Consider the following 27,603-nt stretch of genomic DNA (forward strand, 5'->3'; position numbering starts at 1 on the left):
GTAATTTTGATTTAAAGCGTGTGGGTACTTTGCTCTTTCATAGCTACAGCGGGAGATGACATTGGTTGAAGACTTTGCAAGGACCCCTTACAGACGGGCCCCTCGGCGGACCCGGTGGGGAGTTAGCGCAGGAATGTACATATGACGTCTCTCCAAGTCCTGAAAAGAAGGAATTTCTCTCTCACGTACTTTGAAGTTGCTTGGCTCAGTGGGGTGACCTGGGGCATTTGGAATGGGCCTCAGAATCGGCCGTGTCCCCAGTCCAGATTTTGGGAGCCCCAGTGAGCTCTGCAGAGGGACCCACGGCCATGACCGCAGCCTCCAAGGAGGGGTCGGTGTGAAGGAGGGCAGCTGGGTGAGCCCTCAGTGCCCACGAAGCCCTTGGCTGGCCGAGAGCCCCCAGCACCCCCGGCCCCCGTGGTCCTGCCGGCCCCGCTGTCTGGCTGCACCTGAGCCCTGCGGCAGGGGCTCACCTGTCCCAAGGCCACCTGCCTTCATTTCCTGGCAGGATTCTTTGTGGGACGGGGGCAGTCAGCACCCCTCTGACCCTCGGTTTCCCCGACCATAACTTGGGGCTGACAAAGCAGTCGAGGTCTGTGTCTTTCATCAGCCCTGTGGCTTCTGAGGCCAGGTTGTAAAACCTCCTGGAAATTCCGTTTTAAGTGCCTGACGTGTGCTCTTCAGGGCCAGTCTGTGGAGCAGCTTAGCTCCAACCCCGTCCAGTTTCGGGCCACGGGGACGGTCCGTGCCCACCAGCCGGAGACCACGGCCAGGGTTGGGGCCCCGGGTGGGGGCTCCGAGGGGAGCCGGGCAGCTTTTGTGGGCGGCACAGCGGCCCTGCTCACGTCTGTCTCGTGGCCTCAGGGAATCTCCAAGGAGCCGACGTTCCGTGAGATTGTTTCTGCCGTCGGCGTCCGCTCAGCTCCTGATGGGGCCGGTGGGATTGGCCGGCTGCCCTGCAGCCTTTCCTCAGTTAGTTTGTAAATTATTCAGGCAGTTCTCAGAAGTAGCTCTAACCTGCGGAGGCTTAGAGGGGCCTGTGTTTTCAATCCACAGCCGAGTCAAGGCCTGTGGTATTTCATACACACCAGCCTCAAGCCAGGGGCTGCCCCCGGGAGTTCGGTGGGGAGGGGACCCCCAGAGCCACGATCACCGATTCACTCCACAAACCTCAGGGCTGGTCTGCCCCGTGGCAGGTACTCGGGTGCGGCCCTTGGAGGATGTGGGGGGTCTCACTGCCGGCCCACGGCCAGCACCGCTTGGCTGATGCTAGGAGGAGTTGCTGGCCCTTTCTCAGCAATCCTGTTTCCTTGTCTGCGAGACAGGAGTAACTGGTGCTTAACCTTGGAGGATAGAGCAAGGTCACCTAGGATGGCGCTCCACGCTGCCTGGCACGTGCTCACTGCCAGTAGCTGCTTCATCCTGTGAAGCGGGGGCCATGTTAAATCCGGGGGAGATGTTGGCTGGAGGACAGGGATGGGCTGGGGAGAGAGACCGGGCGTACATTGGAGCTGACGTGAAAGCTGGACCCCGGGGGCTGGGAGAGGTTGGGGTCTTCGAGGTGGAGGTGGGGTGTGCGAGGGGCCATCTAGGTGGGAGCCCTCTGTATATAGGTGGCAGCTGTGTGGCCAGCCTGGGAGGGGAGGCGGGAAGGCAGGCGGGGCTGGGCGGGGTGGCCGGAGCTCAGGGAGGAGTCTGAAGCTTTGAGGGTTTGAGGAACCAGCTGAAGCCCACCCCAGCCTCAGGGTGAAGGGATCAAGGCGGGGCAGCAACTGGTAGCAGACACGGCAGCTGAGAGATGATAGGTAGATAGGATAGACGATAGCTAGATAGACAGGCGACAGGAAGTAGGTAGGTAGGTGGGTAGATAGATAGATAGATATAGATAGAAAGGGTGGGTAGGTACCTAGGTGTATGGGTGGGTAGGTAGGTAGATAAGCAGGTATGTAGAGTGACTAGCTAAATAGATACATAGATACGCAGGAAGGGTGGGTAGGTAGATATATAGAAGGATAGGTAGGTAGATGGGTAGATAGGATAGATAGGGTAGGTAGGTAGGTAGGTGGGTAGGGTGAGCAGACAGTTACATAGATACACAAATACGTACATGCCTGCATGCATGGACTGATGGATAGGCAGGCAGGTAGCTAGATAATTGGATGGATGGGTGGACAGGCAGGTGGGCAGGTCCTCCCCGAGACGGCAGGACCGGAGGAGAAGTCTTCAGTAACCGAGGCTGGGTGTTCATCAGCGAGGTGACGATTCTTTCCACTTGGGCTGTGTTCTCCGCCCCACAGGCCCCTTGCAAACAGCGTGTGTGTGGCCCTCATGTGTCTTCACCTTCACCGTCTGGGGAGTGGGGGGCGAGGTGGTGGCCCTGGCCACGCTGCGGGCGGGACCCCTGCCTGGGGCTCTGGCTCCACGTCCGGGGCCTCGGTTCTGTGGTTGCTCTTCGAGGAGGCAGGAGGCGCCTCACGTGGGGAATGTCTGTTGCAGATCCAAGACATTGTCCGGAGACGACAGCTGCTCACCATCTTCCGGGAAGGCAAGGACGGCCAGCAGGACGTGGACGTGGCCATCCTGCAGGCCTTGCTGAAGGGTGAGGGTCAGGCAAAGCGGGGCCGAGGGGGAGGAGCGGGGGAGGGTTCAGGACCCTGAGTCCCAGCCTAGAGGAGCCAGAAGTGCCGCCCGTGTGCAGCTGGCAGTGGACCTCGCCAGGCTCACCTCACACTCCTGCCGGGCAGGTGGGGGCCCATGGCTGATGTTGGCGTACAGGCTCCTTTCTCAACTTACCTTCTTACCTGAAATCTGAGCACAGCCCACGCCGATTTACCCCTTCGTGGTCATCTTAGTTTCTCATAAAATTCTAGGGTGGAAAGAAAGAACCTTGGAAGTCGGCTCCTGTCTCCCCACGCTCTGCCTCGTATTTAATTCCTCTGCTTCCAGCGCAGGGTAGAGTCCAAGTGCAGGCAGAGTCCACGTGCAGGGGGCCTCATGACCAACAGAACGCTCGGCCGACGTCTGCTCCTTAGTCTGCGCTCTGCCCTCTGGCCCGTTGTCCCTGGGCCCACACTTCACTCTTCCCTCTTCTCCCACTTTTTCTGGGGGTGGAGGCCTGTGCTCCGCGGTCCTTCCCGCCGGCGTTGACGTGGCTGGGACATCCCTGGTGCCCAGCAGCCTTTGTTCTGCACTGAGTGGCCCCTCGCCCTGGAGGGACGTCGGCCCTAGGCCAGCCCTGACGGCAGAGCAGGAGGCCTCTGTGGGAGAGGGTCAGCTTTCACTTTATTTCCGGGCGTCCGTCCACGTGCCGTGGATGCGGGTCTGGGTGCTCTGCACCCTCGCCGACACTTGGTACTGTCAGCCTCTGAAGCTGTAGCCCTCCTGGTGGCCATGACGCCGGATCTCCAGGTGGTTTGGAATTGTGTCTCCCTGGGCTTGTTGGCCATTTGTATTTCATCCTGGTGAAGTGTCTGTTAGATCTTTTGTCCGTGTTTATTTGGATATTCATCTTATTTTTGAGGCCTACGAGTTCTTGACATAGTCTCATACAAACCCTGTGTTGGAGATCTGTGTTGGGGATATTTTCTTTTGGTTCATGAACCGCTTTTATGTGTCCTTCACGGTGTCTTTGCAGGAGGCTTATATTTTAACGCGTTTAATTTACCAATTCTTTCCTTTATGGTTCATGTTTTTTACATCCCAAGAGGTCGTTTCTGTTCCCACAGCGGCAAATATTTTCTTCCGTTTTGTTGTGAAAGCTCCGTAGCCACAGCTTTCATATGTAGGGTTATGAGCTGCCTCAGGTTACTTTCTGTGTGTGGTGTGAGGTAAAGGTCACAGTTCTTTTTTTTCTTCCTCAAATAACAACCCATGTTTTACAATGTTAACCCAGAAAGAGCAGAAACTAGTTGGGCAAAATACTTGCACTGAGAACCTGGGTGAGGTGGTGGTTTTGCAGACCAGGTAAAGAAGGAAACGTGATGGTTTTTGCGGTCTAACTTTTGAATGTGAATCTAAAATGCCTGCCTTTCAGAGACCCGCGTCTAACGTTAGGGTGGGGGCTTGACCAAGAGCTTGGGACAGAGTGGGGCACTGGGGTGAGCGGGAGTGATGACAGGAACCCAGAGAGTCTCCAGTTCTGCCACTGAAAGGAAAAGCGATTTTATAATACAAAGGGGTGTGGGGCGGGGGCGGGAGTGAAGGGGATTTTGTGACCAGTCACCTTCTCTGTTCATTTAGAATGACGGAGACAGGGGTTGGTGACACACCCCTCCCTCTCTGACTTTGTGAGACAGGAAGTGGCTTTGAGGCCTAGATTGAAGCCCCTGACGCATGTGCTCTTACCTACAGCCTCTCAGAGCCACGACCGCTTTGGCCACGAGAACTGGGACCACCAGCTGAAGTTAGCGGTGGCGTGGAACCGTGTGGACATTGCCCAAAGTGAGATCTTCACGGACGAGCGGCAGTGGAAGGTGAGGCTGCCAGGGGAGGGGCTTGCTGGGCCCCGTCCGGACCCCAGCCCTGCTCTGGGGACGGGGGACCGGCGCATCTCCTCTTCCCGAAGTGGGAGACGCCAGCACCCCTGTCTCGGGGACACCGAGGTCCGGGTTATGTGGGGCGATGACCAAACGCGAGGCCCTCCACGTCCCCCCCTCAGCCCTCAGAGCTGTACCCCGTGGTGACGGCCGCCCTCATCGCCAACAAGCCTGAGTTCGTGAAGCTCTTCCTGGAGAGCGGGGTGCAGCTAAAGGAGTTCGTCACGTGGGACACCCTGGTCTACCTGTACGAGAACCTGGAGCCCACCTGCCTGTTCCACTACAAGCTGCACAAGGTGCTGGCCGAGGAGCCCGAGCAGCCGGCCCCCCGCGTGCAGATGCACCACGTGGCCCAGGTGCTGCGGGAGCTCCTTGGGGACTTCACGCAGCCGCTGTACCCCCAGCCCCGCTCCAGCGACTGCCCGCACCTCCTGCTGCCCATGCCCAACTTCAAGCTCAACGTGAGTGCGGGCCTGCATGACGCGTGTGCTGCTGTGTCCTTGGAGCTTTGAAACATGAGCTTTTATTTTCAGTGGGAAAGTCGGCCCTGGCTGCCGTAACACAGACGGGGCGGCTTACACAGCAGGCATCTTTTGCTCCCTGCTCTGAAGGCTGGAGTCAAGGTCAGGGTGTCGGCAGGTGGGCTTCTGGCGAGGCCTCTCCTCCTGGCCTGCAGGGGACGGACCGTCCTCTTGCCCTGTCCTCACGAGGCCTGTCCTCAAAGCAGCTGGGATCGCTTCCTCTTCTCATAGGGACATCAGTCCTGTTGGATCAGGGCCCCACCCTCATGACCTCATTTAACCTCAATCACATGCATAAAAGCCAGTCTCCAAATACAGTCACATTAGGGGTTGGGGCTTCAGTCTATGAAATTCAGGCGACACCATACAGTCCATAACTCTCCCTTTCTAAAAACTTCCAACAGTACAAAAAGTTATGCGGGGAAAATGCTCCTCTGTGCCCTGTACCCCGAGCCCTGCTCATGGGTGTCATCTGTGTTCGTGTAGCCAGGTCAGCATCTCTCACCCGTTAGCTGTGTGAGATGCGTGTGTTGCAACAATAGGAGAAGAGGGGATTTTCTAGTCTGCATCCTTATTGGATGGGAATCCCGCAGCCTCTCGACATTAAGTGCAATGCTGGCATTTGTGTGTGTGTTTATGTAAGGGAGTCCCTTCTCCTGATTCATGAAGGTTTTACAGATGAAACCTCCGTGCTGAGCTTTGTCAGATGCCTTTTGAGGAGTTGAACTGCTCTTCTTCTTTGACCTATGAATTTGGTGAATTGTAGGTCATTATTATTTTTCTATTCCTGTTTTGAATCTCAACTTGATTGCAGAGTAACATGTATTTAATACAGTGCTGGGTTCCCAATATTTTTAGGGTTTTGCATCAGAAAGTTTGTCTTTAATTGTAGTTTAATTTGGGGGGTTATATTTGTCAGGTTCTGGTATCAACTTTATGTTAGCTTTGTAAAAACATTGGGAAGGCTTTCTTCTTTCTCTGCCCTGGAACGGTTTATGTGGCTGGAGGTCACTGCTTCTTACACGTTTGGCAGACTCCCTTGGGTGTCCATCAGGGCCCGGTGCCTTTTTGGGAAGTAACTCTGATAACTTTCTCATTTTCTTTCCTGATGGTCCTTATGTTTAGGTTTTCTATCTCTTCTAAGATCATATTTGATTTTGTATTTTTCCTGCTAGAAAATTACCCACTTCCTTCAGGTTTGCAAATCTGCCCATTGTCCCGGGTGAGCTATGCCCAACCCCTGAGAATGATGTGGTTGTGGTTTGGTTTTATATATTCACAGTTCTGCTTTTCTTGACTCCAGTATATTTAAGATGCCCAGTTGGAATGTGCTTAAGAAGATCCCAAGTGAAAGCTCACACTGAACCGTGTCTGTAATTTAAGAAGATGAACTAATTTTTCTTTGTTTATAAAGATGAGTCCTCAGGCAATTTCTAAAATCACTTAAAGAAAGTGCAGTTTTGTGTGTGATGTGGGTAATGTATTCTCTGTTTCTGGGAATCATTTCCAGACTGTCTGAGGATGTGTTTATTTACTGATGGGCCAGGAAGCCTGGGTTCTTGTATCACTGTAGGTTGAGTGTGTCTGGGGTCAGGGCCCTCCCACTCACAGGTGGCTTTGTCTGTCTGGTCTTTCTTGCTGGCCTTCTCTGCAGGAGACACTGTGTAGGTTCCCTTGAGGAGCTCACAGCGTGAATCTATTAACAGACTCTGTGTTCGAATTTTACTTCATAGAAAAAAGCTTTGATGCCATCAGATAAGAGTAAGAAACATCGGGGTGCCTGGAGAGCAACAAGAGTCTACAGTGTTGGTGTGGGCAGTGACTGGGTATTGCACTTTCTGGGTGTTTCTTCGTGTCTCCAGCGTGGTGCTTTCAAAACCCCAGTGTACATAAGAACAATTCGGGTGTTGTTGGAAATGCAGTTTGCAGGTCTCATGCTCCAGGCACCATGGGGCTGAGCTCAGGACCTGCAGGATTCTGCAGGCCCCCAGGATTCTGAGGCTCGCGGGGCCCTCGGTGGGGGCTCTGACTGTCCGCTGCTCACCAGGTGCAGGGAGTGAGTCTCCGGTCCCTGTACAAGCATTCATCAGGCCATGTTGCCTTTACCATGGACCCGGTCCGTGATCTTCTCATTTGGGCCATCGTCCAGAACCGCCGGGAGCTGGCCGAAATCATCTGGGCGCAGGTAACCAGACCCGCTTCCTGGCACACACGCCTGTGGGCGGACCAGTGACGAGGCTCTAGCTAGGGTGCCTGGCCAGAGAACCAGAGCAAGGGGGGATTCACACAGGGCCGTGGAGGGAGGGCAGTGGCGTCCACAACACCAGAGGAACTCGGGGTGTCCACGGTTGGAGAACAGAGGGCTTGGCCCTAGGCCCTAGGCAGGAAGAGAATTTTTAGACAGGAGCGCCACGCAATCTCCTCTTGTGGTCTGTCCGGGCCGAGGCCCACGTGGCACACACACTAAGCGGGCCAGGCCACCCTCTGTGGCCCACACGTTCTGGTGGTCAGTGCGCGTGCTGTGGCCGGTCAGCAGACTCTGCAGGCAAGTTCCAACCCCGGAGGGGCCTCCTCTCTTTCCATTGATGGTTGGGGGTCTCAGACACAACCTGCTACTAAGACGGGCACTTCCCAGGTGCCACCCTGAGCCTGGTGGTCCATCTGGGAACGCCCGCCAGCTGGCCGGGCAGCTCCTAGTCCCTGAGCCCGTGTGCGGCTTCGCCACCCGTGATGGGGGGACTCGCCAAGCGGCTCTCTGAGAAGCAGAGCACAAGTCTTCCTGTGTGGTTTTCCTTCAGTTCAAGCTGATTGTCTTCTTAAAGGGAAAGTAAATTTTCGTAATCTTTTCTCAGAGAGGCCCCGCTTTTCTGAGCTGGCATTTCCAGGCTGCGCTCAAGAGCCCTGCCGCCCCCGGGGTCGCAGCGGAGGCTCCGGCGGCTCCCCACTTCTCCGTGGTTCTGGGACGCTTGCCCTCTTGCCGGGTGCTTGGGGGAGGCTCTCAGTGACAGAGCCTGGCCTGACTGTGGCCTCAGGGGTGCCCCATGGGGCTCAGGGGACGAAAAGGCCAAACGCAGATTTCTGGGCCCTGACACCACCCCCTTGCTGGGCCGGCGCTGCCCGCAGGCCCAGCGCCCCCGGGCTGGGCTTCGAGAGCCTCCGTGAGATTTTCTTGGCCCCACTTTGGTGCCTGGGACTGGCGGCGCCATGGAGATGGGGTGCCCTGGGCTTGGACGGGATGTGCGAGGGCCTGGCTCCTCCTTCTCCCCTTCAGGGTGCTCCGTGCATGGGGTTAGCCAGATGCCCAGGAGCTCTGGGCCGCGTGCCGGCAGGGCCGTGCTAGTGCTTGTGTCTAGTGTCTGTGTTCGGGCGGGGGTGGGGGCCGGTGGGCCGCCTGGTGAGCAGACCCCTCCCAGCAGCCAGTGCAGGGGACTGGCCACCAGCCAGAGCGTCCATGTGGTCTGGGTGAGCCCAGTGGCTTATACAGAAGGAGCCGTAAGTACTTGCCTGCACCCCTGCTGTCTCGGGGCCTCTGCTCTCATCACCCTGGGTGGTGTGTCTGGGGTTTGGGGGCTGCACCATCGAGGTCCTCACCACAGCTTCCCTGGTGCCCAGAGCCAGGACTGCATCGCCGCGGCCTTGGCCTGCAGCAGGATCCTGAAGGAGCTGTCCAAGGAGGAGGAGGACATGGATAGCCTGGAGGAGATGCAGGAGCTGGCCAACCAGTTTGAGCAGAGAGCCATCGGTGAGCCTCTGGGCCACGGCCTCCTACCCGGCCTCGGCGCCTCGTGGGTCGCCCGGGGGTCCTCGCTCCAGGGTCTCAGCCCCGCCTCGTTCAGGCTGTGCCATGCTGAGAGGCCACGCTCCGCCACGGTCCCCGGCTGTCCCTGGTGGGGACCCAGCTGCTGTGAGGTGACCTTCCTCCCACCCAGGGGTCTTCACCGAGTGCTACCGGAAGGATGAGGAGAGAGCTCAGAAGCTGCTGGTCCGTGTGTCGGAGGCCTGGGGCAACACCACCTGCCTGCAGCTGGCCCTGGAGGCCAAGGACATGAAGTTCATGTCCCACGGGGGCATCCAGGTGACCTTCCAGAGACACCTGCCGTGCTGCTGCGGGGCACAGGAGGGCACCCGTGTGGGGTCCTGCGGGGCCCCAGGGAGGGCACCCGGCCCATCGGCCACGTGCTGCAGACCCGGCACTTCCTCTCCTCCCTGTTGCCGAGGAGGGAACTGACGCTGCGTGGGAGCGGGTGGCCGGTCGTGCACGCGGTAGCTCACCCCTGCACAGGATGTCCTTACGTGGGAGCCCCCAGCAGGCCCCCAGGAAGCCCCAGGGTCAGGCCTCAGCCTCCCCACCCCTTCCTCCTGGGGCCTCGGGAGGGATACGTGGAGGGCAGGGCGTCTTCCTGGAGCCCGAGTACAGGATGCTCTGGAGTTGCCTTGGTGACACGACACGCGTGGCACATGGTGGGTGCCGCTCGGAACCCTGGCACTTCCTTGGAGCACGGCCTCGTGCTGTCACCACGTCCACAGCACCGTCGTGTGCCCGCCGTGCTGGATCCCAGGGCCGTGGTGGCGAGGAGTCCTTTCCGCACCCCCCAGCTCTTCGGCTCTCCGCCCCTCCCCTCTGGGAGAGCTGCCCAGGCCCTGCCCACCGGGAGCCTCTTCCCCGGCTGGCAGACGATGGGGCCTGTGCCGAGCTGAGCACCACGTCGTGTGCAGAGTCACTCCTCATCGGGGGCCTCAGGGGGCACGGGGTCGGGGTGGGGTGGGGGCGCCCGTCGCCCTGAAACCGGCCACCTCTGTCTGCAGGCGTTCCTGACCAAGGTGTGGTGGGGCCAGCTCTCCGTGGACAACGGGCTGTGGCGGGTGGTCCTGTGCATGCTGGCCTTCCCACTGCTCTACACCGGCCTCGTCTCCTTCAGGTGCCGGCCTGGCGGGGGGCCGGGGGGCCGGGGGGCCGGGCCTTCCTCCCCAAACGCCCTCTCCGGGGTGTCCTCGCTGCAGCGGCTGCCACTGATCCCAGGATGGAGGGGATCCACGCTGGGGGAGGAGCCCCCCCGTACCCGCGGGGCGCCAGGCCCCACCCTGCCCCGCCCGTCCACCGTGGCCCGTGTCGTCACAGCCCTAAAGGAAGCTGAGGGCCCTCTGGGGACCCCTTGGCAGGGCCGTCTGGCCGAGCCCCTGCTGTAGCACGCACGTCCTGGGCCTCCCTTCTGTGCAGCGTGACCGTGAGGCTGGGGCCGGGTGGGCTGTGGGCCCTCACGGCCGCGGCGTCTGCCCGCAGGCACAGGCGGCTGCAGGCCAAGGGGGGCCTCCTGCGCGTCCGCGCCTTCTTCAACGCGCCCGTGGTCGTCTTCCACCTGAACATCCTGTCCTACTTCGCCTTCCTCTGCCTCTTCGCCTACGTGCTCATGGTGGACTTCCAGCCCAGGCCCTCGATCTGCGAGTACCTCATCTACCTCTGGCTCTTCTCCCTGGTGTGCGAGGAGCTGCGGCAGGTGGGGCCCTGCCCCGCCCCCAGCCCCACCCGCTGAGCCTCCCACCCTCAGGGGCTCCCTGGGCTCGGTCCCTTTCTCACGGGGGCCCTTGGCCTGGCGCCGTCCCTGGTGAGACGCACGGGGCCACTGAGAGCCGGGCGAGGCCTCTCGGAAAGGGTGGCCTGTGGTCCCCCAGCCACACCCGCCCTCACTGCTTTTCCACCTGATCCCGTCCTGGGCATCGCTTTCTGCTCGAAAGCCTCTCTGACCACGCCAAATGGGATGCCCTCACCACGTGGCCTGAAGGACTCTGGAGGTGTGGGACACCCTGGCTTCACTGTGAAGGGCACTGCAGAGCGCGGGGGTCCCGGGCCCACCCTCGGGTGGGATCGTTCCCCAGAAGGACGCCCGGCGCCCTGAGCCGGCAGCTCGCGGTTACCCGTGGGTGACCACACCGGAGTCTGCGGCTTCACGTCGGGCGAGGGGAGAGGCACGCACGGCGTCCGTCCTTGGATTCCGGACGCCGCGCTCCCGTGGTCCCCTCCCTCGGCAGGCGGAGATGTTCACGGGGGTCCGTCACGTGCTGCGGGGTGGCCCACCTCGGGGTCCAGTCCCCCAGAGGCCGAGCGGACCCCGGTGGCCCAGGCCCACCCCGGGTCCCACCGTTAGACTACCTGGTGAACAAAGACCCCTTCCGGGCTCGGAGGCTCCTCGGGGGCCGGCGCCGAGGGCGAGGCTTATCCTCAAGCTGTCACCCCTCTGTCCCCGGCTGCCAGGACCTGGAGGCAGCCGGTGAACGGCACCCTCAGGGCTGGGGTGGGGAGGGCCAGCCGCTGGGTGGTGCTGCCTGAGACTCACCCCTGCTCTCTGAACCCGGCAGCCAGGAGCCCCAGGATGAAGGCAGCTTAGCTTGTGTGTGTCGACCCGCTGCCTGCGGGGACCCCGAGGCAACCGCAGAGTCCCCGGGACGGAGGTGCGGGGTGGCAGCCAGGCCTGGGGCCGCGCCGGCTCTGCCGGCCTCACCTGGTGCCTCACGGCCTCCCGCAGCCAGACCCTATGCACGAGGGGTCCACGGCCCCCGGCCCTCGAGCCCCGGCCTCACCGGGGCGGCCCCAGGACAGAGGGAAAGCCCTCCTCCCCGCGTCTGTGCAGCGGTGCCAGGGAAGGGGCCCGGCTCTTCCCACGGGGCCGCTGCCCCACCCACCCAGCTGCCGGGGTCAGGCCGGTACCCAGTACCCAGGGGAGGGCGTGGGGAGGCCTGCAGGGCAGGCCCAGCAGGGCCGCGGTCCCTCCGTGGTCTCACCCCCCTCTGGGGGCTGGTGCAGGAGGCGGGGGTCACACCCTGGGCGAGGGGAGCTGGCCCCGACGCCCCCCGCCCGCGGCCCTCCCCACGAAGCGCGTGGTTTGCCGGGGGGGCGGGGTGGTGAGGAGGGTGACCGCAGGCCCGCGCGGCTCCCCGCAGCTCTTCTACGACCCGGACGAGTGCGGCCTGAGGAAGAGGGTGCTGCTGTACTTCAGCGACTTCTGGAACAAGCTGGACATCTGCGCCATCCTGCTCTTCATCGCGGGGCTGACCTGCCGGTGGGCGGCCTCCCTGCGGGCGCCCCTCCCGTCCCGTCCCGCCCCGTCTGAGGCTCTGTCCTCGTTGCGGGGGGTGGGGGGGACGTCCGTCCCCGCGGGTAGCTGCCCTGTGCGAGCGCCCGCGTCCCAGCCCGGGGCCCTGACCGCTCCACGGCCCATCGAGGCCGCGCGTCTGCCTGCCGTGACCCGCGTCCTCCACGAGGCGGGAGGGCCCGGCCCAGCCTTCGGGCTCCCGGGGTGCCCGCGGGGCCGGGCTTCTTTGCGCGAGGCTGGGCTCCTGGTCCCTCGCGGAGGCTCTGCCCCTGAGCGCCCGCAGCTTCAGGACCGGGCCCGGGCAGGAGCGCGGGAGGCGGGGCCGGGCCCCAGGGCGGCGTCTGAGGCCCCGCTCCCCGCCAGGCTCCTGCCCTCGCTGCTGTACCCCGGCCGCGTGGTCCTCGCCCTGGACTTCGTCATGCTCTGCCTGCGGCTGATGCACATCTTCACCGTCAGCAGGATGCTGGGGCCCAAGCTCATCATTGTGAGGCGGATGGTAGGGGCGCGGGGCCCCAGCGCTCGCTGCAGGGGAGGTGCCCCGGGCGTCGGCCTCGCCCCGGGGCTTCCACCCCACCCACACGCCTGTCTCGGGGCTTTGCCTGTCCATCGCCGCTTCCAGGCAGCCTTCCCTGATCCCTACAGCTCACTCCTGATCCCTGTTACAGCGCCTGTCCCTCCTCTCCTTGGGTCGTGGCCACTTTTGACCCTTCCTGCCCTTCATGGGGTGCCCAGCGCCCCTTTAGGGTATGGGGGCCGCCCCAGGGCGGTCCCCCTGAGCTCCTGGTTCCAGGCGTCCGTGCCACGGTTGTTGGCGGAGTCTCCCTGCCCTGCAGGGTGCACGGGAACCCGCCTGTGGGTGGGGGAGTGTTGGGGTGCATGTGGCTGCAGCCCGGCGCCACCCTGTCCCCGCAGATGAAGGACGTCTTCTTCTTCCTCTTCCTGCTGGCCGTGTGGGTCGTGTCCTTCGGGGTGGCCACGCAGGCCATCCTCATCCACAACGAGAGGCGGGCTGAGTGGATCTTCCGGGGCGTCGTCTACCACTCGTATCTCACCATCTTCGGGCAGATCCCCGCCTACATCGATGGTAGGACGGGTCCTGACAGCTGCGGGAAGGGAGGTGCCACCCCAGTGGGGGTCCTGCAAGCTCACAGAAGTGGGGGGACAGAGGGCGTCTCCCACTCACTCAGTACTGCCCGGGGGCCGTGGCTCCTGCAGCGTCCATGGCAGAAAGAGACAGGTGCATGGGGGGTCCGGGTGTGGGGGGAGGACGTCAGCGGGCAGAGCCTGGGCTGTACCTTGCCGCTGCAGGGAGAGCCAGGTGCGCCGAGGTGAGGCCTGGGGCCCTGGGGCATCAGGTGTGTGAGGCATCCGCTTCAGTGGTTTTTAGTATATTTACAGAATCTGATTTTAGAACATTTGCATCAGCCCAAAGAGACACCCTGCACCCATTAGCTGTCACCCCTCTTCCCCCCGTCCCCCCAACCACAGGTGACCGCCACTGTATTTTCTGTCCCCATAGAATTTGCCTTTTCTGGACATTTCATGTAAAGTGGATCGTGTAATATGTAGTCTCTTGTGTCTTGCTGCTCTTAGCGTGATGTTTTCAGGAGTCCTCAGTATCGCAGCCTCTGTCAGTGTTTAATTCCTTCTTGTTACCCAGCAGCGTTCCTTTGGGTGGATTTGCCGTGTGCTGTGCATGCATTCAGAAGCTGCGGAACCTCTGAGTTGTTTCTGCTTTTTGGCTCTTAGGAATAACGTGACTGGGAACGGTTTTCTGTACATGTGTGTGCGGATGTGTTTTTGTTTCTTTTGGAAGTGTACCTGGGAGTGGCATGGCCGGGTCGTATGGTAATCCCATGTTTGACTCTTTGAGAAACTGCCAAACCGTCTTCCGCAGCAGCTGCCCTGTGTCTGACGTCCCACCAGCAACGTACAAGGTTCCCGTCTCTCCGCATGCTCGCCAACCCTCGTTGTCATCCGTCTGTTCTGAGTCCAGCCTCCCGACGGGGCGGGAAACGTGCCGCGCCGTGGTTTGCGTTGCGCTTCCCTGACAGCCAATGATGTTGAGCGTCTCCTTGTGTGACTACTGAGCCATCTTCTTTGGAAAAATATCTGTTTCAATTCTTTGCCCATTTTTCAAGTGGGTATTGGTCTTTTCACCGAGTTGTCAGGGTTCCTTACGTATGGTTACCAGTGCCTTATCATATATATGGTTGGCAAATATATTCTGCCACCCTCTGGGTTGTCTTTTCACTTTCTGTATGCTGTCCTTTGAAGCACAAAAGTGTTTAGTTTTGTTGAAGTTCACCTTTTCAACCTCTTTGGCTATTTGTGCCCTCGGCGTCATATCTAAGAACACATTGCCTAAGCCGAGGTCACGAAGACTTACGCCTGTGGTGTTATTCTAAAAGGTTTGTAGCATTAGCACCTACTTTTGGCCTTTGATCTATTGAGATTAATTTTGTATACAGTGTAAGAGTCATTCTTTCGCAGCAAATGTTCAGTTGTTCCAGCAGCCTTTGTTGAAGAGACTGTTCTTTCCCCATTGAATTGTCTTGGCGTGCTTGTCAAAAGCCAGCTGACCCTTAATGAAAGGGTTTATCTCTAGGCTCTCAGCTCTATTCACTTGATCTATGTGTCTGTCCTTGTGCCAATGCCACAGTCCTGGCTAGTGTACCTTTGTAGTAAGTTTTAACATTGGAAAGTGTGAGTCCTTCAGCTTTGTTCTTTTTTTCAAAATCATTTGTATCTCTGGGTCCTTGGGTCCACGTGAATTTTTGGGTCATCGTATCCATGTTTCCAAAAAAGGCATCTAGGATTTTGGTTGTTAAACATAGGATGTCGTCCACTTACTTAGATCTTTAATTTATTTCCATAATATTTTTTATTTTTCAGTGTATGAATTGCACTTATTTTGTTAAGTTTATTCCTGTTTTAGTCTTTTTCATGCTATTGTAGGTAGAATTGCTTTATTAATTGGCTTGTTTACTGCTAGTGTATAGAAATGCACTGTATTTTGTATATTGAACTTGTATCCTTACACCTTGCTGGGCTTCTTTATTTCTTCTAATAGTTTTTAAGTGCTTTTTTGGGGATTTTCTATGATCATGTTATCTGCAAATAGAGGTGCTTTTACTTGTTCCTTTTCAACCTGGATGTCTCATTTCTTTTTCCTGCCTAATTATCCTGGCTAGAACCTCGGGTACCATGTTGAAAGGTACCAAGAGCGGATGTCTTTATCTTGTCTCCGATCTTAGGGGAAAGCTTTCAGCTTTCACTGCTAAGTGCAACGTGAGCTGTGGATTGTTTGTAAATACCCTTTATGAGGTTGACGAAATTCCCTGCTATTCCTAGTTTCTCGAGTGTTCTTATGACAGGGTGTTAGATTTGTCAGATCCTTTTTCTGCGTTGATTGAGATGTTCATATGTTTTTTTTTCTTTATAGTGTTAATATGGTGTCTTATATTAATTGATTTTCAGATATTAAACCAACTTTGCGTTCCTGGGATACACTTCACTTGGTCCTGGTGTGTAACTCTTTTCATATGTTTCAGTATTCAGTTTGCTAGCATTTTCTTGAGGATTTTTGCATCTATATTTGTAAAGGGTATTATCTGTAGTTTTCTTTTCTTGTGATGTTTTTGTCTGGTTTTGGTATGAGAGTAACACTGTCCTCATAGAATCACTTAGAAAGTAGTCCTCCTTATGTATGTATGTATGTATGTATGTATGTATGTATGTATGTATCTATCTATCTATCTATCTATCTATCTATCTATCTATCTATCTATTTACTGGCTGCATTGGGTCTTCATTGCCGTGCATGGGTTTTTCTCTAGTTGTGGTGAGCGGGGGCTACTCTTTGTCACAGTGCGTGGGCTTCTTATTGCAGTGGCTTCTCTTCTAGAGCACGGGCTCTAGGCACGTGGGCTTTAGTAGTTGTGGCACCTGGGCTCAGTAGTTGTGGCTCATGGGCTCTAGAGCACAGGCTCAGTAGTTGTGGCGCACGGGCTTAGTTGCTCTGCAGCATGTGGGATCTTCCTGGGCCAGGGATCAGACCCGTGTCCTCTGCATTGGCAGGCGGATTCTTAACCACTGTGCCACCAGGGAAGTCCCAGTAGTCCCTCCTCTTTTATATTTTGGAAAAGTTTGTGAAGGATTGGTCTTAATTATTCTTTAAATATTTGCTAGAATTCACCAGTGACACCATCTGGGCCTGGAATTTTCTTTGTGTGAAGTTTTGAAATTACTAATTCAATGTCTTTACTTGTTATAGGTCTATTTATATTTTCTACTTCTTTTTCAGTCACTTTTGGTAGTTTTTCTTTTTCTAGGAATTTTACCGTTTTTATAAGTCATCTCATTTATTAGCATACAATTTTTTTGTAGTATTTCCTTGTATTTTTTTCTATTTTTGTAAGGTTGGTAGCAATGTCCTCTCTTTCATCTATGATTTTAGTAATTCGAGTCTTTCCCTTTTTTTTTTTCTGGATCAGTCTAGCTAACGGGCCGTATTCTGTTCATCTTTTCCAAGAACCAGGTTTTGGTTTTGTTGACTTTCTTGATTGTTTCTGGCTTCTCTAGTTCATTCTTTTCCGTTCTGACCTTCATTATTCCCTTCCTTCTGCTTGCTGTGGGGTTTTTCCCTTTATTTTACTGTTTTTTTTTTATTAGTTATCTATTTTATACATATTAGCATATGTATGCCAACCCCAATCTCCCAATTCATCCCCCCCACTGCTGCTTCCCCCTCTTGGGTGTCCATACGTTTGTTCTCTACATCTGTGTCTCTATTTCTGCCTTGCAAACTGGTTGATTTGTACCATTTTTTTATATTCCGCATATATGTGTTACTATATGATTTTTGTTTTTCTCTTTCTGACTCACTTCACTCTGTATGACCGTCTCTAGGTCCATCCATGTCTCTACAAATGTCCCAGTTTCATTGCTTTTTACAGCTGAGTAATATTCCATTGTATATACGTACCACATCTTCTTTATCCATTCATCTGTTGATGGACATTTAGGTTGCTTCCATGTCCTGCCTATTGTAAATAGTGCTGCAGTGAACACTGGGGTGCAAGTGTCTTTTTGAATGATGGTGTTCTCTGGGTATATGCCCAGCAGTGGGATTGCTGATCATGTGGTAGTTCTGTTTTTAATTTTTTAAGGAGCCTCCATACTGTTCTCCACGGTGGCTGTACCAATTTACATTCCCACCAACAGTGCAAGAGCGTTCCCTTTTCTCCAGCATTTACTGTGCGTAGATTTTCTGATGATGCCCATTCTGACCGGTGTGAGGTGATACCTCCTTGTAGTTTTGATTTGCATTTCTCTAAAAATTGGTGATGTTGAGCAGCTTTTCATGTGCCTCTTGGCCATCTGTATGTCTTCTTTGTTGCTTTGGGCTTAGTTTGCTTTTCTCTTTTTAGTTTACAAAAAATGGAAGATTATGTTATTGATTTGATCGCTTTCTTTTTTAAATATAGGTATTTCTAGCTATTATAATGAGTTTCTATCTTAGAAAATTAGTAACACTCAAAAAATATTTTTTTAATTAATTAATTAATTTATTTATTTATTATTTTTTTGGGGGGCACACCAAGTTCAATCATCTGTTTTTATACACATATCCCCGTATTCCCTCCCTCCCTCGACTCCCCCCCACCCTCCCCGTCCCAGTCCTCTAAGGCATCTTCCATCCTCAAGTTGAACTCCCTTTGTTATACAACTTCCCACTGGCTATCTGTTTTACGGTTGGTAGTATATATATGTCTGTGCTACTCTCTCTCTTCGTCTCAGCTTCCCCTTCACCCCCCGCCCCTTCCCAAACCTCGAGTTTCTATCTTAGAAAATTAGTAACACTCAAAAAATATTTTTGATTACAAAAAGTGCATACTCATTGCTGAAAAAGTTTTAAATTCAAGGTAAGTATAAAGAAGAATGTTCATAACCCCACCTCCAGAGTTAACCACTACTAACTTAGGACACTTTCTCAGAGATTTTCTAAACGCGCCCGCTGAATATGTGTTTATGTTTTGTGATATTATATATCCTCTACTTTCCTGCAGCTGTGCGGCTGTACTTTGGTTCGCAATCACGCCTTCCATATATAGGAATGTCGCCTCTGCAGGGTTTTCCTTTTCTCCTGTCTCCCTTCCCTTTTCCACAGTTGTTAACTTTCTCTTTGGATTCTTTCCCACCACATTTTGCTCCCCGGGGCTGGGACCCATGACACGGCCTCTCCCGGGGCCGCCTCCGCCAGGGGCCCAGGAAGTGCCCTGGTGGGGCGGCTGGATCCCGGCAGGGGCGCCTGCCCACCTGGAGTGCAGGTCTGGCTCCTGGGCTTCCCTGGCAGCCGCGCGTCCTGCCCGTGAGGACGCCTGGGTGTGGACGGACGCCCCTCTGTGGGCTTCCCTCGGGTCTGAGCTGACAGCTGAGGTCACCCAGATGTGCGGGCATCCAGGCCCGGGGGGGTCATCGCCCGCGGGCACCCCTGTGCCTCCACTTGGCTTTCTCGGTTCACCTGCCCCCTCACTGCCGACGCAGGAGTGAACTTCAGCCCGGATCGGTGCAGCCCCAACGGCACCGACCCCTACAAGCCCAAGTGCCCGGAGCCCGCCTTCCCCGAGTGGCTGACGGTCATCCTGCTCTGCTTCTACCTGCTCTTCACCAACATCCTGCTGCTCAACCTGCTCATCGCCATGTTCAAGTGAGCGCGCCCCGCGCCCTCTCTCCTCCCCCGGGGCAGTGCGGGCGGACGGGGCGGAGCCCGGGACCGGGACCTGGCTCGGCCCGGGCGGACCGTGCGCGGCCACGCTCCCTGGTCAGCGCTGCATCCGTCCGGGACCACGCTGCTGCAGGACCAGCACGCGGGCCACGGGCCTGGAGGGCGAGGGCTGGGGCGCGTTGAAGTCTCTCCTCCCGCCCTGTGAGGGGGAGGGGCCTGCGGGGCGGCACTGACTAGAAATGCTGCGATGCAGGATGGCCTGTATTTGCTCAGGAGCACGGGCCCGGCCCTGACGATGGCGCTGAGGAGGCCGACCCCTGGCCCGGGGCATCGCCAGCCCCTCAGAGCCCCTCCCAGCCTCTGGCCTCTGCAGGAGGGCCCCTGGGACCCGTGGGGTCCCTGCTGAAAGTCCCTTAATTCCTGGTCTGGGCACCCGTTTCTCTTCCCTTTCATCGGCTAGAGTGATGAGGTCGCCACTTTCTGATTTACCGCATGTTCCGAGCAGTGCGAGACCCGGACCATGTGCTGGGCTGTGACAGGGGAGAGGTCAGAGGGCCCACGGCAGGGCTGTGTCTTGGCCCCACCCGGCCTCCCCGCCTCCCTCCGAGGGCCTCTCTCTGGCAAGGATTCGGGTCAGTTGAAGTCCACCCACAAGACTCACACAGTGCGGAAAATAAGTGTTGGCCCGTTGAACACACCGCCCCCTCTGCTTGTCGGGTTCAAGGCTGAGCCCCTTTTAGAGTCCGTTGCAGGACACAGTCCCTATCCTCCAGAGAGGTTTGTAGGATCTCAGATGTAGGTCTTCTTTCTTCCTTCTCCCCTTGGCTCCCAGGAAGCTGAGAGTTCCGGGGCGGCCGCTCAGCTGCCTTCTCCTGCACCTGGAGTTGCCCCACGCCGGGCGGGGTGTGTGCTCTTCATGGGCCGTCAGGGCAGACCGGCCGGGCAGTGTGACCGAGCTTGTGCGGCCCGTGCTCCCAGCCCCGCAGTAACAGTACTCCCCGCCCCGCAGCTACACCTTCCAGCAGGTCCAGGAGTGCACGGACCAGGTCTGGAAGTTCCAGCGCCACGACCTGATCGAGGAGTACCAGAGCAGGCCCCCTGCGCCGCCCCCCTTCATCCTCCTCAGCCACCTGCACCTCTTCATCAAGAGGGTGGTGCTGAAGATCCCCGCCAAGCGCCACAAGCAGCTCAGTAAGCGGCCCCTCCCTCGTCCCCAGAGCTGCGTCTGGGGTGCGGGCGGGGTGGGGGCGGGGGCGGCAGCTGCGTGGAGAGTCCTGGAAGCTCGGCGGGCGTGCAGACCACTCAGGCCACCGGCCTCCCGCCAGCCCGCCGCGGGTGGGCGTGGACGGCCTCCTCAGGCCCTCGGGGTCTCGGCCCCTCCCTGCGGGGCCCCCAGTGGGTCAGAGGCTCCCCTCCCCCGCAGAGAACAAGCTGGAGAAGAACGAGGAGGCCGCCCTCCTGTGCTGGGAGATCTACCTGAAGGAGAACTACCTGCAGGACCAGCAGTCCCTGCAGAAGCAGAGGCTGCAGCAGAAGATCCAGGACGTCAGCGACAGGTACGGGACCAGGGCGGCCCCCCCAGGTCCTGAAACGTCTGCTCACATGTCACGGCACGCCAGGCACTGGGGAGAAGGCAGCTCAGAAACCCCGTCGCAGAAGGCGAGAGCGTTTGGATGGGTGTTTGGCCGTGGAAATATTTTTTGTATAAACACAGAGGCCGAGTTGGGTGCAATTCCTGTGTTGTAGCAAAATAAGACAGAAACCAAACAAACATGCCCCAAACAACAGTGCTGCCCTGTCCTCCTTCCAAAAGTCCTTAGTGGTGCCCGGAGGTAGCTCGGTGCTTGGTGACTCGGTTGCAGAGCTTGTGGCCAATGGCCTGTTGGCACAAGGTGAGGAGCCCAGGTATGTGCTGGTCTGCACACCTGCACCCGTCACCCAGCCATGCCCCCGGGGCTGTCGGTGCAGCCCTGTGAGTCTGGGGTCGCTGTTGGCTGAAAGATCTTCCCCTTGGGCCACTAGGCGGTGCTCATTCTATATGGAACCGTATGTTATAAATACTTTCAAATTCAGGGGAAGATGCCTGAAATTAAGGCCACGGAGCCCAGGCTGCTGGATCTGATAGGCCACCCACGTGCGAAGGGGCACCAGGCTTCCTCAGTGTCCCCGCCCCTGGCCGGGCTGCGGGGCTCAGCAGAGCGCTCTTGCAGGGTGGACACCGTGGTGGACCTGCTGGAAACGGCTCGTCTGAAGCAGTTGGGCTCCGTGGAGCAGAGACTGGCCTCCCTGGAGGAGCAGGTGGGTTCCGGGCTGGGACCTCTGTTTCTGGGTGCCACTCTGATGGACCTGGAAGGTCGCGCTGCGGTGTGGTGACTTTGAGAGTGAGCGCACGGGGAAAGACCGGGAGGAGGGCTTGGGGACGTCGGGGCATCGGGGCGGCTTCTCCGTCCTCCAGAGAATCCTGCCGAACGCTCCCTGCCTCAGCTCCTCATGGCACACTGTGCAGCGGCCACACCAGGGGCTGGTCTGGGGGAGTAAACTCTCGTCCTGCCCCGGCCTCCTCGGAGCTGTCCTTTGCGACGGCCACTGTCCCTGGACTCTGCACCCGGAACCCAGGAGGGGCTGTGGAAGTTACCAAGGGCCCTCGGCTGCTTTCTCAGGCTGCTGGCCGTGCCGGGAGGGAGGGAGTCCACGGGGCCAGCAAGGGTGCGTGTGGATGTCCGCGTGGACAACTGGACGAGAGCAACACCAGAAGCAGCGTGTGGATGTCTCGAACCAGCCCCAGACGAGAGGGGGCGGCCTGTAGGCAGCAGGAGAGCAGCCTCCACCCGCCCTCCCCCTCACTGCCCGCTGACAGTCCCCCCACCAGCCGGGCAGCCCTGAGTGGCCTCACCTCCAGGAGTCATTGCCTCACAGGCCTGCTGGGCTCCAGTGCCTGAGCGATGCTGAGGGACAGTAATGTGCATCCGTCCATCCATCCATCATCCATCCATCCACCCAGCCAGTCATCGGATCATCTGCCCATGCATCCATCCGTCCATCCAGTCATTCATCGCTCTCTCCATCTATCTGTCCATCCTTCATCTCTCCAGCCATCTCCCATGTTTCCTGTGTGCCTCCTCTGTACCTGTCCGGGGCTGGCCTTGAGAATGTCAGGGTGACAGGCGTTCTGTCATCCTCGGGGATTCCCAGTGTGGGGGTGGCACAGACCTGAAAGCTCACTGTCACGACGTGGTTCACCAGGCACAGTGAGGGAGGTGGAGGCAAGGGCTTCGGTCAAGGAGGCCTCAGGACTCCAGGACGAGGAGGGGGGGACCAGGCAGGGGCCGGGTCCCCGGCCCTCCGTGCCCCTCCTGCTGTGCCCTGACCCTGTGCCCCCCACCCTGTGGGCCCGCCCTGGGTTCCGCTCCTCACTCGGGGTGCTCTGGCCCAAGGGCCTGCGCCTTCCGACGCAGGGGAACAGGCTGAACAGGCTGGGCAGGAGCAGGGCGCTCCGTGTGGGGGCGGGTGTTGACCAAGTCTCGTCTGGGATGTGCCTTCCAGGTGGCCCAGACGGCTGGCGCCTTGCACTGGATAGTGAAGGCCCTGAGGGACGGCGGCTTTGGCTCGGAGGGGGACGTCCCCACCCTGGGTGAGTGGGTGGCCACACCAGCCGCGGGTCTCTGCCTGCCTGTGCTCTCTTGCGTCCGGGGGTCCCTGGGGAGGGGAGGCAGCAGGCCCAGCGCCTCGGGGAGCACGGCCCATGGCTACCTGTGCGGAGTGTGGCCAAGCGCCCGGCTTGACCGGGCTGGGGGATTCTAGAGGGGGCCTGGCCCACCCCCGTCCCCCTCCTGTGCACCAAGCTGCAAAGTGGGGGCCGCGCCAGCAGGTGCCCGAGAGCTGCCACATCGACGGGGTGACAGAAAGCAAGTCTCTCTTCCTAAATTTGCAGCCGGCCAGGACATGGGCATGAGTAGCCCTCCTGGGGTGTCGCCGGCCCGGAAGGAGCCATGTGCGCTCCTCAGCTGGACGGGCTTCTGGGAGGGCCTCTGCGTCCCGCTAGTTACCGAGGGCTCTGCTGGGCGCTGCCCGAGGCGGTGGGAGCCTAACCCCAGGCCTCTGTCCTGCCGGGCCGCAGGGCTGGGGGCCCTGGGGAGGGTGCCCTCTTTGGGGCTGATGTTCAACCCGGGCTCGGGGAGGTGGGGGCAGCCCAGGAGTTTGAGGAAAGGACCACAGAGGGCGCCCGGGCCCAGGCCCAGCTTTGCCCACGGCTCTGTGGGGCTGTTCCCGTCCCCAGCACCGCAGATGGCCTCGGTGGGGCAGGACCCTGAGCTGGACGGCGGGCCGAAGACGGAGGACCCGGGCGACGCCTACCACGTGAACGCCCGGCACCTCCTCTACCCCAGCTGCCCTGTCCTGCGCTTCCCGGTGCCCAACGAGAAGGTGCCCTGGGAGGTGAGTGCCTGTCCTGCTGCGCCCACCGGGCCACAGGTGCCCGGTGTCCGGAGGGGGAGCGGTCCAGGCCCTCGGGTGGATGAGCCCACCGTAGCCTCACAGGGACACGACAGACAGATGAGGGAACAGGCATGCGGCCCATGCGGCCCGAGGGGGTGGCGCTAGGGTTTGAGCCGGGACGCCGGTGGGCCTCCGTGCACACGAGGCCGACTGCCCCACTTCTCCTCAACCCCGTCTCCCCAGCGAACAGGCCCCGCCCCCTCTCTGAGTGCCGGGGAGGCCGGAGGTGGAGAGCGAGAGGGAGAGGTGGATGAGGCATGGGGGTGTCCCCCCAGCCTTCTCTCTGTTTTCCGGGAACAGGCAGGCTGCTGCTCCTCCCAGTTTCTGCCGGGGGGCCCCTTCTCCCCTCTAGAGCCCAGCCATTCCCACCCCCATCCGGGGAGACCCCCCCACCCCGATCATGGCCCGTCTGGGTGTGTGCGTCCTCAGGTCTGCTGAGCACGGGCTCCTGGGCCCTTCAGGCTGCCTGGGGTCCTGGGCTCTGCGGTCAGCCGTCCTGGGTGCTGGCCGACCTGGGATGCTGACCGTCTGAGGGGAGCCCCTGTGTCGCACAGATGGAGTTCCTTATCTACAACCCGCCCTTCTACACGGCCGACAGGAAGGACAAGGATCTGGTGGACCCTGTGGGGGAGTGAGTGCCCTGCTTCCTGCCCGGACGGGCCCCCCGTCCTCCCCGGGGGCTGCGGCCGTGCTGGGAGGGCTGCGGCCAGGGAGGGGCCCTCATGGTGGACCCCTGAGGGGTCCCCGTGGCCGCTTTGCCTCCCGCTGTCTCTGTTGGGGACACGACCTCTCCTCTCCCTCCCAGCGCCCCAGAGCCTCTGTCCAGGATCAGCTACAACGTGATGGATGGATGTCTGGACCGGCGCAGCGTCCACGGGGTCTACGCCGTGCAGGGCGGGCTCCCTCTGTGAGTGCGGCCCTTCCCTGCCTTCCTCCGCGGCCTCTGGGGGTTTCCTTCTGGTGTCAGGGTTCCTCTCCAGCAAGGTAGACGTTTTTCTGATAAAAACAAACAAAATACAGAAGAAAAGAAACATCCACATAAAGTGTTTCCTTCGTGGGGAGCTGGGGGCCCTGAGCTGGCCTGCCGGCCTGGGTGCGGTACCCTCACCCCCAGATGTGGCAGGGACGTGGGGTGCAGCGTGGACCACCCAGCCGCCGGCTCCGCAGACGGTGAGAAGGAAGCGGGGCGCTGTTAAAGGGCCCCCGGGGCTACGTGTGGGGACAGAGGCGTTTCCAGGTCTGCTCTCTGTAGGGACAGGCATGGCGCCCCACTGCACAGGCGAGGAAGCCACATAAAGATGCCAGGTGACCATGGCGTCAGGCCCGGCAGGCACCTAGCCGACGCCTGCCATGTGCCAGCCTGGGGTCTGCAGGTCAGAGGGCCTCCTCTGCTGGGGTCGCCGGGGAGGCCGCGCCGCAGGGCAGAGCCGAGGAAGGGGCCGTCCGCATCCGCAGAGGGACCCCAGCCGGCCGGGATGTGGGGACCCCATGGAGCGAGCAGTCATTGAGGGGACCTGTGGGAAGAGTTGGGTGGCGGGCCTCTGGGGAAGGTTCTGGAACAGGGAGCAGAGGCTGTGGAAGGAGGTTGAGAGGCAGGAGCACAGATGTGACCAGGAACGTCTCCATCCCTGGATGGAGGGGTGGGGGGGCGTGGTGTTCAGGAAGAGAGCAGGACAGCGTGTCACGGGGTCGGGGGCACAGGTGCCGGCTCATGGGCCTGCTGAGGCCCTTGGGCGCAGCGCGATGGTCAGCCAGGCGCTCTCCGGGGGCCGTCTGTGGCGGGGCTGGGCTTCTGCTCCCAAGGAGACCCCTTTCCTTTCCAACTCACCCCAAGGTAACCACCCTCCCTCACCCCTGGAGTCCCCGAGGGACAGGATTTGAGGTGGACAGCCCCAGTGGGTGACGCGGCATCGGCCGGACTGGCAAGGGGCCCTCGGGAGTCGGAGGTCCGGCCCAGGGACCTCCGGTGGCCTCCTCCCTGTTCCCGTCTGCGGAGCTGCCTGGGCTCGGAGAATCCTGGCCAGGGCAGATCTGGGGGGAGCCGGTCCGCTGCCCCGGCCTGGTGCTCCGGCTGCGGGCAGCGGGCTGAGCCGACCCCTGTCCACCCAGGAACCCCATGGGCCGCACGGGGCTGCGCGGGCGCGGGGACCTCCGCTACTTTGGCCCCAACCACACTCTGCAGCCTGTGATCACCCGGTGAGTAGCCCCAGGGGAGCACACAGGTCTGCCACGCACCCCAGCCCTCGGAGAGCCCGGAGGACAGCTCACACTTAGCACGGGTGCCAGCCTCACGGCGGGGCCTGGATACACGGGGGCGCACCCCAAAACACAGGGCAGGAACGTCCATGCCCCCAGGAAAGCCCAGGCCCTGTCCCCGCCCAGGCTGCCCTCACTTCCCTGTGGGTGCCCCTCCCTGAGAGGCCCTGACAAAGCCAGGGCCGGGGCTCACGACACAGACAAAATAAAAATCCACGTCAATCCACCCAACGTTTCCAAAGAGTCACAGAGGTGGAAGGGCCGGATGCAGGGCGTGTGCTTCTTTATGGCTTCTGATAGAAAAATATTCTCCAAAGAGGCTGACCCGTTCTAGTCCGGCCAGCGGTTATGGGAGCGGACGGTTACTGTCTCAGTCCCCTGGAGCAGGTGCTCAGGAGGGAGATGGGGGAGGGGCTGACGTGGGAGCATCCCTCCCGCAGGTGGAAGCGGAACCAGGACGACGCCATCTGCATGAAGAGCATAAAGAAGATGCTGGAGGTGCTGGTGGTGAGGTGCCCCTTCTCCGAGCACTGGGCGCTGCCAGGGGTGAGCCCGCGCCCGCCGTCCCGGGCCCCGCGTCCGCGCGTCCATCCCGCCCACCGAGGGGACACCCCCCGCCCCCCCCCCCGCGGTCACTGCCCTGGACGGCTCAGACTCTGTCCCCGCTCCTGGGCGCCAAAGGCTGGTCCTTGCCTTTTAGAGGGAATCCTTCCTCCCAGCTCCTTGTTTTGCTGCTGTGAAATGGGTTCAGGTGCTCCGCGGAGTGGACGCACGAATTGAGCACCTACTGCATCCCGGGGGGCCCTGGGCTCCGGGCTGGGGCTGCCTCGGAGGCTGGCGTGGGTCTCCCTGCAGAGCTCAGGGGCTGGGGGCGGACGCAGCTCCCCGGGTGGGCGTGTCTCAGGTGCGCTCGCGTCTCTGGCCCTGCGGCCGAGCTGAGCCCCGCGGGCGGGACAGTGCTGTCTGGGGTGGGGGCGGGGGGCGCACAGGCGCGCGGCGGAGGGGCAGCAGCTCCTCGCAGCTCTGAAGGCCGCTGGCCACCGCAGAGGCCTTGAGGTGACAAACAGAGCTGGGGCGTGGAAGGCCCCGGGCCGGTCCTGTCCGAGCAGGCCCAGCCGCTCAGATTCTGACCCGTCCATCTGCCCGCCAGCCCCACCCCCCAAGCCCGGCACTGTTCTGGGCTTAGAAGAGGCTGACCCCGGCAGGGAGACCGTGTCCCCCGCCAGGCCTCAGGCCGGTGTCTGGGTGTGGCTCTGTCCGGGGGTCCCTGAGCCTGTTCCCGGGAGTGTGTGAATCACCCCAGCTCAGCAAGAAGCCCGCTGGCTTCCCCCACCCCCACCCAAGGGCGCAGCGGCTCTGCTGGGGCACAGGCTAATGGGTGTGGGGGGGCAGCAGTGCCACTGAGGGGCTTCAGACCCCAACCAGGGTTCCAGGGCCCTGGGCGGCTCCGGCTCCTGCAGCCACGACCCCCGTGCCCTCCAGCGGAGGGAGCGCCCAGGCCCGGCCCCCTCCCCCAGCGGGCTCTCCAGCACGTTCAGCCTCCCTTTCTGGCACTTAGCTGTCTCCTGCCGGCGGGCGTCTTCTGTGGCCCCGAGAGGGGCACTGAGGCCCCTGCCACCGCAGCCAGCGAGGGGCCTGGGCATCCTCAGGGCCGACGCGGACAGACGTGATGTGGACGGAGGGGGAGTGCGGGTGCAGGCCCGTGCCCGGGGCCGGTGGCTGGGAGCCCGGTGTGCCAGGGCGGAGGCTGGAGACGGGGACAGGGGTGCACACAAATAGGACACGGCTGGGCTGGTGGCCCGGGGCGGAGGTCAGGGCGCTGGCTGCCCTACGGTGCCCAGCGCTCCTCGAGGCTGTGCCGCCCCCGCCCCGCAGGCTGACGTGGACAGCGGGCTCTGGGCAGTGTCACTCCGGCCCCGAGGCAGCCGCTGTCAGACGCTCGCCTGCCTGTGCTCGGAGGCTGGCCCGCTGCCCACGCT

The 27,603-nt window shown here is 59.8% G+C and overlaps 1 protein-coding gene across 5 annotated transcripts in view; it reads left to right on the forward strand.

The window, feature by feature from the left end:
* The window catches only part of TRPM2 (transient receptor potential cation channel subfamily M member 2), a 44,222-nt gene that overhangs the window by 13,335 nt on the left and 3,284 nt on the right, over positions 1 to 27,603 (forward strand). The window contains exons 9-29 of one of the 5 annotated variants that reach the window (XM_057697832.1): positions 2,497 to 2,599; positions 4,351 to 4,472; positions 4,658 to 4,996; positions 7,104 to 7,241; positions 8,669 to 8,798; positions 8,986 to 9,131; positions 9,863 to 9,975; positions 10,338 to 10,551; positions 11,993 to 12,111; positions 12,508 to 12,640; positions 13,057 to 13,228; positions 18,694 to 18,856; positions 19,884 to 20,065; positions 20,298 to 20,430; positions 21,085 to 21,172; positions 22,418 to 22,505; positions 23,151 to 23,308; positions 23,923 to 23,999; positions 24,174 to 24,275; positions 25,478 to 25,564; positions 26,065 to 26,170. In XM_057697832.1, coding sequence (XP_057553815.1) covers positions 2,497 to 2,599; positions 4,351 to 4,472; positions 4,658 to 4,996; positions 7,104 to 7,241; positions 8,669 to 8,798; positions 8,986 to 9,131; positions 9,863 to 9,975; positions 10,338 to 10,551; positions 11,993 to 12,111; positions 12,508 to 12,640; positions 13,057 to 13,228; positions 18,694 to 18,856; positions 19,884 to 20,065; positions 20,298 to 20,430; positions 21,085 to 21,172; positions 22,418 to 22,505; positions 23,151 to 23,308; positions 23,923 to 23,999; positions 24,174 to 24,275; positions 25,478 to 25,564; positions 26,065 to 26,170 — 2,913 coding nt within the window. Of the gene's footprint in view, positions 1 to 2,496; positions 2,600 to 4,350; positions 4,473 to 4,657; positions 4,997 to 7,103; positions 7,242 to 8,668; positions 8,799 to 8,985; positions 9,132 to 9,862; positions 9,976 to 10,337; positions 10,552 to 11,992; positions 12,112 to 12,507; positions 12,641 to 13,056; positions 13,229 to 18,693; positions 18,857 to 19,883; positions 20,066 to 20,297; positions 20,431 to 21,084; positions 21,173 to 21,879; positions 21,985 to 22,417; positions 22,506 to 23,150; positions 23,309 to 23,906; positions 24,000 to 24,173; positions 24,276 to 25,477; positions 25,565 to 26,064; positions 26,171 to 27,603 lie in introns of those variants that run through there. The other 4 variants (XM_057697833.1, XM_057697834.1, XM_057697837.1 and 1 more) reach the window with 4 other exon arrangements.

Source organism: Hippopotamus amphibius, chromosome 10, assembly GCF_030028045.1.
Source record: "Hippopotamus amphibius kiboko isolate mHipAmp2 chromosome 10, mHipAmp2.hap2, whole genome shotgun sequence".
Classification (NCBI taxonomy): Eukaryota; Metazoa; Chordata; class Mammalia; order Artiodactyla; family Hippopotamidae; genus Hippopotamus; species Hippopotamus amphibius.